Source organism: Bubalus kerabau, chromosome 15 (assembly GCF_029407905.1).
Source record: "Bubalus kerabau isolate K-KA32 ecotype Philippines breed swamp buffalo chromosome 15, PCC_UOA_SB_1v2, whole genome shotgun sequence".
Taxonomy (NCBI): domain Eukaryota; kingdom Metazoa; phylum Chordata; class Mammalia; order Artiodactyla; family Bovidae; genus Bubalus; species Bubalus kerabau.
The window spans coordinates 16029913-16045545 of NC_073638.1; the positions used below are offsets into that span (position 1 = coordinate 16029913).

Sequence of the window (15633 nt, forward strand, 5' to 3'; positions counted from 1 at the left end):
AGCAAAATGCTGACTCTTCAAAGCAAGTCTTCTCTCCTGCTAACTTGCACTGTCTTTCTGGCCAGCCTTCCTTTAGTCCATTCCTCCAGCCCAGGGAAACCTCTTTCTTAGTAAGGGCACTTTGGTAGAAATCTTTGCAACATGTACCTTGAATCTGCCCGAACCAAGCACACTGCAGAAAGTTTTAAGGGGAGATAAGGACAAAAAAGATCTTCACAGCCAAGGTAATCACGATGGTATGATCACTCACCTAGAGCCAGACATCCTGGAATGTGAAGTCAAGTGGGCCTTAGAAAGTATCACTAAAAACAAAGCTAGTGGAGGTGATGGAATTCCAGTTGAGCGATTTCAAATCCTGAAAGATGATGCTGTGAAAGTGCTGCACTCAATATGCCAGCAAATGTGGAAAACTCAGCAGTGGCCACAGGACTGGAAAAGGTCAGTTTTCATTCTAATCCCAAAGAAAGGCAATGCCAAAGAATGCTCAAACTATGGCACAATCGCACTCATCTCACACGCTAGTAAAGTAATGCTCAAAATTCTCCAAGCCAGGAATCAGTAATACATGAACTATGAACTTCCAGATGTTCAAGCTGGTTTTCGAAAAGGCAGAGGAACCAGAGATCAAATTGCCAACATATGCTGGATCATGGAAAAACCAAGAGAGTTCCAAAAAAACATCTATTTCTGCTTTATTGACTATGCCAAAGCCTTTGACTGTGTGGATCACAATAAATTGTGGAAAATTCTTCAAGAGATGGGAATACCAGACCACCTGACCTGCCTCTTGAGAAACCTGTATGCAGGTCAGGAAGCAAGAGTTAGAACTGGACATGGAACAACAGACTGGTTCCAAATAGGAAAAGGAGTACATCAAGGCTGTATATTGTCACCCTGTTTATTGAACTTATATGCAGAGTACATCATGAGAAACGCTGGGCTGGAAGAAGCACAAGCTGGAATCAAGATTGCTGGGAGAAGTATCAATAACCTCAGATATGCAGATGACACCACCCTTATGGCAGAAAGTGAAGAGGAACTAAAAAGCCTCTTGATGAAAGTGAAAGTGGAGAGTGAAAAAGTTGGCTTAAAGCTCAACATTCATAAAATGAAGATCATGGCATCTGGTCCCATCACTTCATGGGAAATAGATGAGGAAACAGTGGAAACAGTGTCAGGCTTTATTTTGGGGGGCTCCAAAATCACTGCAGATGGTGACTGCAGCCATGAAATTAAAAGACTCTTGCTGCTTGGAAGAAAAGTTATGACCAACCTAGATAGCGTATTCAAAAGCAGAGACATTTGCCAACAAAGGTCCATCTAGTCAAGGCTATGGTTTTTCCAGTGGTCATGTATGGATGCGAGAGTTGGGCTGTGAAGAAAGCTGAGCACAGAAGATTTGATGCTTTTGAACTGTGGTGTTGGAGAAGACTCTCGAGAGTCCCTTGGACTGCAAGGAGATCCAACCAGTCCATTCTAAAGGAGATCAGTCCTGGGTGTTCTTTGGAAGGAATGATGCTGAAGCTGAAACTCCAGTACTTTGGCCACCTCATGTGAAGAGTTGACTCCTTGGAAAAGACTCTGATACTGGGAGGGATTGGGGGCAGGAGGAGAAGGGGATGACAGAAGATGACGTGGCTGGATGGCATCACCGACTCGATGGACATGAGTTTGAGTGAACTCCGGGAGATGGGGATGGACAGGGAGGCCTGGCGTGCTGCGATTCATGCCGTCGCAAAGAGTCAGACACAACTGAGCGAATGAACTGAACTGAACTGAACTGAAGGAGAAGGCAATGGCACCCCACTCCAGTACTCTTCCCTGGAAAATCCCATGGACGGAGGAGCCTGGGAGGCTGCAGTCCATGGGGTCGTGAAGAGTCGGACATGACTGAGCGACTTCACTTCAACTGTGAAATGCAGTCAGTCCCGTGCAAACTGCGTAATAAATGTACGCTGACACAAGTCCTGTTCAGAGCAACCCCAATGTACGAAGGAGGGTAACCCCTTGACTTAACTCTTGCCTGGAAAATCACATGGCAAATCCCACGAGTGTGGTGGGCTACAGTCCATGGGGTCGCTGAGTCGGACACGACTGAGCGACTTCACTTCAGCTGTGACATGCTGTCAGTCCCGTGCAAACTGCGTAATAAATGTACGCTGACACAAGTCCTGTTCAGGGTAACCCCTTGACTTTAACCTTCTGTTTCTTCCAAACCTACTGCTACTGCTGCTGCTAAGTCGCTTCAGTCGTGTCCGACTCTGTGCGACCCCAGAGACGGCAGCCCACCAGGCTTCTCCGCCACTGGTATTCTCCAGGCAAGAACACTGGAGTGGATTGCCACCTCCTCCAATGCATGAAAGTAAAAAGTGAAAGTGAAGTCGCTCAGTCGTGTCCAACTCCCAGCGACCCCATGAACTGCAGCTTACCTGGCTCCTGTGTCCATGGATTTTACAGGCAAGAGTACTGGAGTTGAGTGCCTTTGCCTTCTCCGAACCTAAGGGTTAGACAAGTAACCGAAAAAAAAAAAAAAAAAAAAAAGCAACAGTTTGCGCATGCTCTTTTGGTGGCGCAGATTCCCTCCTCCCTCTAGTCGGAAGTCCCGGTTTGTTTACTGAATTACGACAGTCGTAAACCGAGATTTTTGTGCCGGCTTCCTAGCTTTACGACAACAACTATGGCGGCTGCCGGGGTTAGATTTGAAAGTGAGAGTAGCGTCGAAGAGCGTAAAGAACAGATTCGAAGTGCCAGGACCGAGGTGTTGCGCCAGGTACCTCAGTTTTGAGGCTTTGGAAATCATTTAGAATTGAGGGTGGAGGCCTTCTGGGAGTCAGGCGTCTAGCTCTCCTGCCTCCCCGCACCCTTTCTTGATTCAGTTCCTTAGTATCTTACCTTATCTAGTTGTGTGGGGATAGATGTTTTCCTTTGGGATGCTCACACACTATTGGGTATCCTCTGCCTCTTAGATGCTCTGGAAGGCTCCAGTTGCTCATATTCTTTTCCAGAAAACTTGTTTCTTTCCTCTGACGTTCCTTATCTTTCAAAGCATCCGTGCTTGACATTTCTAGCACCTGATCACCTGTGCTGCGCACTTTCGAGGGACCCCACTACTTTCCCTGCATATCTTACAGCCTGAGTCCTCCCTCTTGCTACATCTGAAATGAAATTTTCCGTTTTCAGAAACTCGTGTAAGGCACGTTAGAGTAGATCGTTTCATTCTCCTTTTAAAAGTTATTTGTGTCAGTTATCCGGCTTATTGCAAACCCGTACTGAACCAAACAGCGATTGAGACAGAGATCTAAAAAATTTAGCTCCTCGGAAAAGTTGAGAAACGTGTTTTTCATTAAGATTGAAATGAGTAGAGGTAACATAAGGAAGAGAGGAAGTAAACTGTACTATTGACTTAGCTCATAAGATGTGAGAAGTGTGGCAGGGGAAAAGAAGTGTGAAGGGGTAAAGTTGTAGCTAAAGAACAATATAAGGTGAAACAAGTGATGATCATTATTTTATCTGTTTTAAGCTATAACCGTTTAAAGCACATTTAAATGCTGCTGCTGCTGCTAAGTCGCTTCAGTCGTGTCCAACTCTGTGCGACCCCACAGACGGCAGCCAACCAGGCTCCCCCTTCCCTGGGATCTCCAGGCAAGAACACTGGAGTGGGTTGCCATTTCCTTCTCCAATGCATGAAAGTAAAAAGTGAAAGTGAAGTCGCTCAGTCGTATCCGACTCTTCGCGACCCCATGGACTGTAGCCTACCAGGCTCCTCCGTTCATGGGATTTTCCAGGCAAGAGTACTGGAATGGGTTGCCATTTCCTTCTCCATTAAATGCAAATAAGGAACCGGTATAGGAGACAGGAAGGAGAAGTTATAATGACTGCAGTCAGATTTTACAGGGGAAGAAAAGGGCAATAAGTCTTATAGAGGTGAAAGGTTTGTGGTCCCTGATTTCAACATATGTAATATATGTGTATAATAAATATCCTTCATCCTTGTCTCTAATATTTCAGGCAGTTTTTGGACGGAATGGATTTGTAAACTATGATAAATTTTATAGTATAGCTATGTACAAAATTTTGAGAAGGACCAATCCTAGCTTTGAAATTTGGGGAGAGAATGAAAAGGCAGAAACAACTTCTTAGGAAGCTGTTACTTAGTTTGAGTGTTTTTGAATGATAAAAACTTATCAATATGATCATTTGTTTTTAGAAAGGTGATTCTTTTTGAAGCATTTTAAGGGTGTAGGTAGAGAATTATGGACATTGCAGATTGAAGGTATGGAGGTCAGTCTCCTAACAGTTACAGAAGTATCAGGCACTATCAGTGGGATAGCGAAGGGAAAAGAGATTCAAGTCACTTTTGAGGTAGGGAGCTTAGGGGAGAGGAAGAGGTCTACAGTAGGTCCCAAGATTCTGTCCTTGATTGGTGGCTTATTTCACTGTACTGTGCTGTGCTTCCTCGTGCAGTCGTGTCTGACTGTTTGTGACCCTATGGTCTGTAGTCCACCCAGCTCCTCTGTCCATGAGGTTCTCCAAGCAGGAATACTGGAGTGGATTGCCATGCCCTCGTTCAGGGGATCTTCCAAACTCAGGGATTGAATCCAGGTCTTCCACATTGCAGGCGGATTCTTTACTAGCTGAGCTACCAGGGAAGTCCGGCTCATTTCACTAGTGATTGCTAACTGATAATGCAGTTAGTAATGTGGAAGGAGAATTTGTTGTTTTTAATCTTTCTTACACTTTGGTAGGGGCTTCCCAGGTGGTGTTAGCGGTAAAGAACCCACCTGCCAGTGCAGGAGACGTAAGAGATACAGATTCAGTCCCGAGGTTTGGGGAGATGCTCTGGAGGAGGGCATGACAATCCACTCCAGTATTCTTGTGAGGAGAATCCGATGGACAGAGGAGCCTGACAAGCTACAGTCCATGGGGTTGCAAAGAGTCTGTCACTACTGAAGTGTCTTAGTACGCGTGCACACATTCTTTGATAGAAGCAAATTTGTGGTGAGCCTTACATGAAAGTGGGGGAGGTTTCTGCTTTGCTTTTTTGGTGAGAAGTAGGTGGGTCAATTGTTAATTTTTCTTTTTTCACGGTTTTAGGCTAAAGCCAATTTTGAAAAGGAAGAAAGGCGTAAGGAACTGAAACGACTTCGGGGTGAGGAAACATGGATGCTACCTGATGTGATTAAGAGAGTTGAACAAATCTCACAGGTAAATACTAGCAGCCTTACTTGGTGTAAGCTTATTTTTTTTTTTTTGCACTTATTCAAGTTAATACTGGAGGAGCAAGTTTATAAACTCTTTTTTACAAGTCACAGAATGAATATAACATAGTTGACAGTACTGAATATTTGTCTCTCTGGCTAGAGTAGTATATATTAATATTTTGAACATGATATTGGAAAGATTGTATTAGTTGAGTTGGCTGGTAGAAAGCTTAGATCCAAGTTTCCAGTCCACTTGTGGTAAGTTTATGGATCTAAAGTGTTATGTGTTTTAAACTTAATGTGATTTTTTTTTTTTAAGGGGGATGTCTCAGTTCTTGCTTTCTCTTCCCACAGTTTATGCTGTCTTGTTAGATTTTATGTGGTTCATAATCTATAAATTCTCTTGGGCTCGTTGAAGGAGATATATACACACTGTGTTTTCATATATATGTTTGATTATATCTGTTTGTCAATATATTTACAAATAAATTAAAACTTTCCTTATATTTTTCCAAGAAATTTTAGCTATATGGTTTATTAGTAGTGCATATATTATAGAAGCATGTCAAAATTTTTTAGAAGAAGCTATTTATTTAATCATATTCCTTGTCTCCTCTCATGAAAGATTTAAAGTGTTTTAGGACATAGATCTTTTCCTCAAAATACTTACTTTTTAAAGTAAGCTAAAACTAAATTCTTGCCTCTTCAAACTGATTATTTATAGGAAGACTGTGTGAAGAAAAAGAAGAAAAAAGACAAGCATTCAAAAAAAGTAAAGAAAGAGAAGAAAAAAAAGAGCAAGAAACAAAAGTGTGAAAAAAATGAGTCAACCGACAGTTCATCAGTAAGTATGTGCTAAAACTAACCAAAGAAGCTACTTGAGAATATTGTATATAAAGGAGCAACATATGGCGACCTAGAATACATATGAGAACTTAGGAAATATTACTAGTGAAGATACACTCCCAAGAACATGCTTGGGAGTCATCTACTTGGAGGTGTACAGGAAATGGTAAATATATGGATCTTAGGTTTTAGATAAGGGCTAGAGGATGAAGATACGATTGGAGAGTCATTGCTGTTTAAAGCCATTAAAATGGATGAATTGCCTTGGGAAATTGAAAAGAAGGAAGAATACCAATACTGAGAAGCCAGACAGCAAGTAAAGGCTTTTAAGTAGAAGCAGTTGGAAAATTAGGAGAAACAGGAAAGAGTGAAAGGGGAGTAAAAATAGTACCATAAAATAAGGGAAAGAGTACCAAGACTTTTCAGTTTGTTACCTCAGTTTGTTTTTCATAGACATTAACAATTAAGTGTTTAAAATGGGTTGTATTTGTATATTTATTTTTGGGACAGAAAAGGAAAATGCTGAATCTGTTGTGTCTCTAGCCAGGTTTTGGATGAGAGGACTCATAAAAGAAAGGAAAGCAAGGCAAACCCTCATGGTTATTTTCAGGAAGAGAAAAGTATGTGGTGCTTAACGAGATGAGTTGGAGGCATTTAGTGATAATTGCACTCCTAGGTATGATCTTCAGAGGATTATACAGTTGAGTCTTTATAAGAGGGCCAGACTGGACTCCAAAAAGTCAGTCCAGTCTGGCCCTCTTGTAGTTTCAGAAATTAAATTTTGGCAGTATGCCCTGAGATGATGATTGGCTCACGAAAACTTGTTTTATATAAGAATGTTGTTGTTTAGTCACTAAGTCGTGTCTGACTCTTTGCTACTCCATGGACTACAGCCCACCAGACTCTGTCCTCCACTATGTCCTGGAGTTTGCTCACATTCATATCCAGTGAGTTGTTGATGCAATCTGTCTCATCCTGTGCTGCCCCCATCTCCTTTTGCCTTCAGTCTTTCCCAGCATCAAGTTCTTTTCCAGTGAGTTGACTCTTTGAATCAGGTGGCCGAAGTGTTGGAGCTTCAGATTCAACAACAGTCCTTCCAGTTCAGGGTTGATTTCCTTTAGGATTGGCTGGTTTGATCTCCTTGCAGTCCGAGGGACGCTCAAGAATCTTCTCTAGCACCACAATTTGAAAGTACCAATTCTTTGGTGCGTAGCCTTCTTTATGGTCCAGCTCTCGTATCTAGACATGACTACTGGGAAAACCATAGCTTTGACTATACGGACCTTTATCAGCAAAGTGATATCTCTGCTTTTTAATATACTTTTGAGATTTGTCATAGCTTTCCTACCAAGGAGCAAACATCTTTTAATTTCATGGCTACAGTCACCATCTGTGCTGATTTTGGAGCCCAAGAAAATAAATTTTGTCACTGCTACCAGTTTTCACTCTTCTATTTGCCATGAAGTGATGGGACCGGATGCTACAGTCTTAGTTTTTTTCATGTTGAGTTTCAAGCCAGCTTTTTCACTTTCCTCTTTCACCCTCATCAGGAGGCTCTTTAGATCCCCTTTACTTTCTGACATTAAAGTGGCAGATATGCCATGTGCATATCTGAGGTTGTTGATGTTGATCCCAGTAGTCTTGATGCCAGCTTGTGATTCATCCAGCCTGACATTTCACATGATATACTCCGAATTTAATTTAAATAAGCAGGGTGACAGTATACAGCCTTGTCGGTCTCCTTTCCCAATTTTGAACCAGTCCATTGTTCCATGTCTGGTTCTGACTGTTGCTTCTTGACTCCCATACAGGTTTCTCAGGAGACAGATAAGATGGTTTGGTATTTCCATCTCTTTAAGAGTTGTCCACAGTTTGTTGTGATCCACAAATTCAAAGGCTTTAGTGTAGTCAATGAAGCAGATATTTTTTTGCAATTCTCTTGCTTTTTCTACGATCCAACAAATGTTGGCAGTTTGATTTCTGGTTCCTCTGCCTTTTCTAAATGCAGTTTGTATATCTAGAAGTTCTCAGTTCACATACTACTAAAGCCTGGTTTGAAGGATTTTGAGCATAATTCTGCTAGCATATGAAATGAGTGAAATTGTATGGTAATTTGAACATTCTTTGGCATTGCTCTTATTTGGGATTGGAATGAAAACTGACCTTTTTCAGTCTTGTGGCTACTACTGAGTTTTCCAGTTTTGCTGACATGTTGAGTGCAACACCTTTTCAGTATCATTTTTTATCATTTGAAGTAGCTCAGCTGGAATTTGGTCATCTCTACTATCTTTGTTTGTAGTGATGCCTCCTAAGGCCCACTTGACATCATGCTCCCGGACGTTGGGTTCTAGGTGAGTGACCATACCATCGTGCTTATGTGGGTCATTGAGAACCTTTTTTGTGCAGTTCTTCTGTGTATTCTTGGCACCTCTTCTTAATTTCTTCTGCTTCTGTTAGATCTTGACTGTTCCTGTCCTTTATTATGTCCATTCTTGCATGAAATGTCCCTTTATATCTCCAGTTTTCTTGAAGAGATTTCTACTCTTTCCCATTTGACTGTTTTCTTCTGTTTCTTTGCATTGTTCATTTAAGAAGGCCTTATATCTCCTTGCTATTCTCTGGAGCTCTGCATTCAGTTAGGTGTATCTTTCCCTTTCTCTTGCCTTTCCCTTCTTTTCTTTCTTCAGCTATTTGTAAAGCTTCCTCAGATAACCACTTTGCCTTCTTGTATTTGTTTTTCTTTGGGATGGTTTTAGTCACTGCCTCCTGTACAGTGTTATGAACCTCCATCCATAGTTCTTTAGGCACTCTCTTTACCAGATATAATCCTTTAAATCTATTTGTCACATCCACTGTATCATCATAAGGGATTTGATTTAGATCATACCCGAATAGCCTAATGGTTTTCTCTACTTTCTTCAATTTAAACATGAATTTTGCAATGAGGAGCTCAGAGCCACAGTCAGCTCCAGGTCCTGTTTTTGCTGACTGACTTTTGATGACGTCTCCATCTTCAGCTGCTAAGAATATATTAATCTGCTTTAGGTATTGATCATCTAATGATCTCCATGTGTAGAATTGTGTCTTGGGTTGTAGGAAAAGGGTTTGGTGTGACCGTCGTGTTCTTGAGAAAACTGTTAGCCTTTGCTCTGCTTCATTTTTTACTCCAAGGCCAAACTTGCCTGTTACTCCGGGTATCTCTTGATTTGCTACTTTTGCATTCCAATCCTCTGTGAGGAAAAGAGCATCTCTTTTTTTTGGTATTAGTTTTAGAAGGTGGTGTAGGTCTTCATAGAACTGGTCAGCTTCAGGTTCTTCAGCATCAGTTGTTGGGGCATAGACTTGAATTACTGTGATGTTGAATGGTTTGTCTTGGAAATGAACTTAGATCGTTCTGTCATTTTTGAGGTTGCACCCAAGTACTGCATTTCAGATTCTTTTTTTGACTCTGAGGGCTACTCCATTTCTTGTAAGGAATTCTTCCCCACAGTAGTAGATACAGTGGTCATCTGAATTTAATTCTCCCATCCTCGTCCATTTTAGTTCACTGATTCCTTAGATGTTGATGTTACTCTTGCTATCCTCTTCTTGATCACATCTAATTTACCTTGATTCATGGGCCTAACATTCCAGGTTCCTATGCAGTGTTGTTCTTTACAGCTATGTGAGAACGCAGCATCTTCATTCACAGTGAGAAATACAGCTGGATAGTTTTATCAGATATCCAGCATGTTTTGTAATGGTAGGAATATTATATAGAAAATAAAATTCTTTTGAATATGGCTCAGGACAAAGGGAGTTGGAAAATCTTAAAGGAAAAGCAAAATAGGGGTGATGTTTCCACAGTTGTGGGATTGAGTTGCTGACTTCATTGAGAATCTGATAAAATTGATATTCTCTTCAATAAAAAATTTATATACAAAGTTGTTTGTTTCAGTGGAGTTTATAAAACTCTCAGGAACTTACACAAGTATCACAGCTGTTAAGAATCCCCATCCCCTGGGGATATATGTGTCAGGGTGATTAATCATTTATGCCATTTGATTAAGGGCACTTGCTTCCCTTTATCAGAGACTCACTGTCCCCGTTCTTTGTTTTCTTGTTATTGTTGTTTTCTGATGTGTAAGTCTTTTTGTTGCCACATATAGCATGCAGATTTATACTGCCTTTAAAGTTGTGCAGCATACCTTACAGAGAGTAATTTGAATGAATGCTCAGTGCCCACATCACACTGAGGTTGACTGAAGAAGTAAAGAAAAACTTATACTGACAGTGGAAGGAAAGAAAGAAGAATAGTTTGGGGAATCAGGTTGGGTGGGAGCTCTTTTTGAGAAAATGTTTTTAGGGAGACAGGCTTAGATATTCTTGAGAATGCTGCATTTGGGTGAGCAAGGTTTCAGAGGAAGGGGTAAGCTTCTTGCTAAGAAGACAAGGTGCTCCTACTTCCATTAAGCTTACCCCTTCCTCTGTCACAGTCTCTTGATTTTTTTATTTTTAACTTTTAAAATCAGTTTTGCTGAGGTATAATTTATAAATAATAAAATAATCCTCTATTAAGTCTATTGTTTAATTCTTATACCTGGTTAGCCCTATCAGTTAAGGTATAGAGCATTTCCATTCCCCATAAAGTTCCTCATGGCTCTTTGCAATCAGTTCTTCCTCACCCTCCCTCTTCCTCCTCTTCTCTGGGCAACGATAGGTCTGCTTTATTACTCTATAGATTTGTTTTCCCTGTACTGGGATTCCATATAAATATTCGCATGGGCTTCCCCAGTAGTTTAGGTGGTAAAGAATCCGCCTGCAATGTGGGAGACCCAGGTTCGATTTCTGGGTTGGAAAGATCCCCTGGAGGAGGGCACAGCAACCCACTCTAGTGTTCTTGCCTAGAGAAGCCCATGGACAGAGGAGTCTGGTGGGCCACAGTCCATGGGGTCACAAAGAGTCAGATATGACTGAGCGACTAAGCATAACATAGCTGCTGCTGCTGCTAAGTCACTTCAGTCATGTCTGACTCTGTGCGACCCCATAGACAGCAGCCCACCAGGCTCCCCCGTCCCTGGGATTCTCCAGGCAAGAACACTGGAGTGGGTTGCCATTTCCTTCTCCAATGCATGAAAGTGGAAAGTGAAAGTGAAGTCGCTCAGTTGTGTCCAACTCTTCATGACCCCATGGACTGAAGCCTACCAGGCTCCTCTGTCTATGGGATTTTCCAGGCAAGAGCACTGGAGTGGGTTGCCATTGCCCTCTCCGAAGCATAACACAGCAGCAGCATAAATATTCATATATGCTTAACCCTTGAACAACATCAGTTTGGATGGTACAGGTCCATTTATATGTGGATCTTTTTTGAGAAATATGTACTATAGTACTACATAATCCACAGTTGGTTGGTTGAATCTGCAGATGTGGACCTGTAGATATGGATGGCCAACTGTAAAGTTACATGTTCGTTTTCCACTGCACAGAGGGTAGGTACCTCTGAGCCCCACACTGTTCAAGGGTTGACTGTAATACAATCTTTTTTATGTTGTGATTCTTTGGCTTGACATTATGTTTTTGCAACTCAAGTGATTGCATGTATCAGTATTTCTTTTCTCTTTTTTGCTATATTACAGTATGTGGATATACCATAATTTGCTTGTCTATTTTATCTGTTCAGAGTCATTTGAGTTGTTTTTTAGTTTGTGGCTAATATGACTAATATGCCAGCAAATTTGGAAAACTTAGTAGTGGCCACAGGACTGGAAAAGGTCAATTTTCATTCGATCCCAAAGAAAGGCAATAAAGAATATTAAAACCAGTGTGCAATTACATTCCTCTCACTTGCTTGCAAAGTAATGCTGAAAATTCTCCAAGCTGGGTTTCAACAGTACATGAACCGAGAACTTCCAGATGTTCAAGCTGGATTTAGAAAAGGCAGAGGAACCAGAGATCAAATTGTCAACTTACATTGGATCATAGGAAAAGCAAGAGAATTCCAGGAAAATGTCTACTTCTGCTTCATTGACTATGCTAAAGCCTTTGACTGTGTGGATCACAACAAACTGGAAAATTCTTAGAGAGATGGGAATACCAGACCAGCTGACCTGCCTCCTGAGAAACCTGTATGCTGGTCAAGAAGCAACAGTTAGGACCAGATATGGAACAATTGACTGGTTCCAAATTGGGAAAGAAGTACATCAAGGCTGTATATTGTCACCCTGTTTATTTAACTTACATGCAGACTACATCATGCGAAATGCCAGCCTGGATGAAGTACAAGCTGGAATCAAGATTACTGGGAGAAATATCAATAACCTCAGATATGCAGATGATACCATGCTTAAGGCAGAAAGTGAAGAAGTAAAGAGCCTCTTGATGAAAGTGAAAGAGGAGAGTGAAAACGTTGGCTTAAAGCTCAACATTCAGAAAACTAAGATCATGGCATCTGGTCCTATGGGACATAGGGACATATGGGACATGGCAAATAGATGGGGGTATTCTCGCTGTGAAATCCCATGGGCAGAGGAGCCTAGTGAGCCATAGTCCATGGGATTGCAAAGAGTTGGGTCCAACTTAGTAACTAAAATACACTGAATAAAGCTCCTGTGAATGTTTACAGGTCTTTTTGTGGACATGTTTTTCTCTTGGAAAAATACCATTGTTTTCCAAAGTGTTTGGACTGTTTTACACTCCTCCCAGCAGTTTATAAGAGTTCCAGTTATTCTGCATCTTGAAGAGCACTTGGAATATTCAGTCTTTGTAGTTTTCTGGCCATCCTACTGTGTGTAGTAATATTTCATGTGATATTTCCTTGAAGATCAATGATGTGGAGCATTAATTTAAATCTTTATTGGCCATTCTGTTTTCTTTTATGAACTCCAGTTTATCAATTATGTTCTTTTACCATTAATTTCTCCTCATTACTGCTTTTGGCATCCTAACTTTTGTACATCTCAAGGTTGTGAAGATTTTCTCCTATGTTTTTTTCAAGAAATTTTGTAGCTTTGGCTTTTTTGTCAGTAATTCATTTTGAGTAATTTTTGTTTATGGTATGTAGTAAGTGTCAAAGTTTAGTTTTTTTCCATATGAATTTCCACATGTTCCAGCATCATTTGTTGAGAAGGCTAACCTTTCTCTGTTAAATTACTTAGGCTCCTGTGTTTTAAATACAATTGAGCATATATATTTGTGGGATAATTTCTAGACTCTCTTCTGTTCTGTTGACTTGCATGTCTCTCCTTGGACAGTAAATACATTGTCTTAATTACGGCAATTCTAGGGTAAGTCTTGGAATAAAGTAGTGTAAGTTCTATGATTTTGTTCTTTTTGAAAAGTGTTTTGCTACTCTAGTATGTTTGCATTTTTAAAGTAAATTTTAGAATCACTTATCATTTTCAGCAAAAGTGGCTACTAATGTTTTGATTGGAATTTTTTTGCATCAATAGATCGATTTTGAGAGAATTAATATCTTAAAATAGAGTCATGCAACCCATCATGCATATGGTATATCTATCTTTTAAAGTTTTTTAAAATTTCTCTCACAGTTTTCTGATATTTTCAGTGTAGAGGTCTTACTATCATCTTTTGCTATATTTTTATATTTTATTTTCTTGGGGTGCTGTTGGAAATGGAATTAAAAATAAATTTTATTTTTCTTTTATTTGCAGCTAGTATATGTCTTTACAATAGATTCTTGCATATTTGCCTGTATCTTGTCACTTTCCTAAATTCACAAGTACTAGTGAGCTTTTTTTGGTTGATTTCTTAGTATATGATTGTGTTTTTTGGTTGATTTCTTAGTATATGATTGTGTTATGTGTGAGTAAAGACACTTTTTTTTTCTTTCCAATCTCTATGCCTTTTACCTCATTTGTTAATTTTTTATTTTATTTCACTAGCTAGGACTTCAGTATAGTGTTCAATAGAAGTGATGAGGCTGGACCTCCTTACCTGTTCCTTAAGTGGAAAGTATCTTTTACCTGAAAGCATGATATTAGCTGTGAGCTTTTCATGTATACCCTTTTAGATTAAGTAAATTCTCCTCTATTTTAATTTTTTTTCTAAGAGTTGGTGTATTGAATAAGCATTGGATTTTGTCAAATACCTTTTACACATCTATTAATATAATCATGATTTTTCTCTTTTATTCTGTTAACATGAAGAATTATGTAGGTTAATTTTTTTAATGTTACAGGAAGCTGAATTCCTGGGATAAACCCTGCTTGGTCATTTTTCTTTATAAAATATTTTATTTATATATATTTACATGTGAATTTTACTGAATATGTTTTTTTATGATTTGATTTGCCCACAGTTGGTTGAGAAGTTTTGCATCAGTGTTTATGAGGGATATTGGATTTTAGTGTTAAGGGTAATCCTGGCCTCACATATGAATTAGAAAAAAATTCCCTTTTCTTCTATTTGTAGAAAAGTTTGTGTTAAGATTTGTGTGGTTTCTTCCTTAAATGATTGTTAAAGCTTACTAGTCAGACTGTTTGGGCCTAGCGTTTTCTTTGTGGGATGCTTAAAGTGCAAATTTAATTCTGTTAAAATCTGTATTAAATGTTTTCTCTTTATTCTTGAGTTATGGTAATTTAGATTTGCAAGGAATTTTTTTATGTCATCTAAATTGTTGACTTTACGTCCCCTCCTTTCATTCCTGATCTATTTTCTCTTTGTTTCCTTGGTCAGTATAGTTTTAGGCTTATCAATTTTATTAATCATTTTTTTCAAAGAATTGCCTTTTAGTTTCATTGATTTTTCCATTTGTGTACATTCTGTTGATTTCCATTGTCTTTCTATTTCCATTTCTTTCCTATTATATATTTTGTATTTAATTTCCTTTTCTTTTTCTAACTTCCTGAAGTGGGTACATAGGTCTTTCATTCTAAAACTTTCTTGTTTTCTAATTGAGTATTTATAATCTACAGATTTTTCTCCTAGCACTGTTTTATCTCCATGTAACTGATTTTGATGTTATATTTTCATTGTCATCCTTTTCAAAATATTTTCTAATTAACTTTGTTATTTTTTAAACTTACAGACTGTATATGAGTTTTAAATTTTTCCAGTAATTTGTGGATTTAACCCATTTCGTTTTTGTTTCTGGCTTCAAATTTAATTCTGTTGTTGTCATAAAACATACTATGTATAATTTATAGTTTTTTAAAAAAATTATGAGGCTGAGTTTATGGCTTAGCCTGTGCTCTATCTTGGTGAAAATTTCTTGTGTAATTGAAACGTATGTATATTTAGGTGTTGTTGATAGTTGTAGTGTTCTGTGAATGTCAACTTGGGAGAAAGTTTATTCATAGTGTAAAATCTCTGTGCTGTGAATTTGTCTTTTTCTTCTTCGGATTTTGTCAGTTTTACCTCATGTATTTTGAAGTCTTGTTAGGTAAATACACATTTAGGATAGTTATATCTTGTTGATGAATTGATGATTATAATATCATGAAATGTTCCTCTTTATTTCTGGTAATATTCTTCTTTAAGGCCTACTTCTGTCTCATGTTAATAAAGCCTTTTTAGTTGTGTTACTATTTTTGCTTTCATGGTGTGTCTTTTTAAAAAATTTTTTAGTTTTAATGTATCTTTATTTTAC

General features: G+C 39.1%; 1 protein-coding gene and 1 long non-coding RNA gene across 6 annotated transcripts in view; one reads left to right on the forward strand and one right to left on the reverse strand.

The window, feature by feature from the left end:
- The window catches only part of LOC129628351 (uncharacterized), a 46862-nt gene extending 43788 nt beyond the window's left edge, over window positions 1-3074 (reverse strand). Inside the window, exons 1-2 of the long non-coding RNA XR_008702789.1 lie at window positions 2893-3074; window positions 2430-2497 (exon numbers count right to left, since the gene is read on the reverse strand). This is a non-coding gene — a long non-coding RNA (uncharacterized LOC129628351). The remainder of the gene's footprint in view (window positions 1-2429; window positions 2498-2892) is intronic.
- Window positions 2598-15633, forward strand: part of CWF19L2 (CWF19 like cell cycle control factor 2) — a 140763-nt gene continuing 127727 nt past the window's right edge. For 3 of the 5 annotated variants that reach the window (XM_055547764.1, XM_055547766.1, XM_055547765.1), the window contains exons 1-3: window positions 2598-2770; window positions 5095-5205; window positions 5926-6045. In XM_055547764.1, the coding sequence (XP_055403739.1) occupies window positions 2678-2770; window positions 5095-5205; window positions 5926-6045 (324 nt within the window). In that variant the 5' untranslated portion in view covers window positions 2598-2677. Of the gene's footprint in view, window positions 2771-5094; window positions 5206-5925; window positions 6046-8346; window positions 8399-15633 lie in introns of those variants that run through there. The other 2 variants (XM_055547767.1, XM_055547768.1) reach the window with 2 other exon arrangements.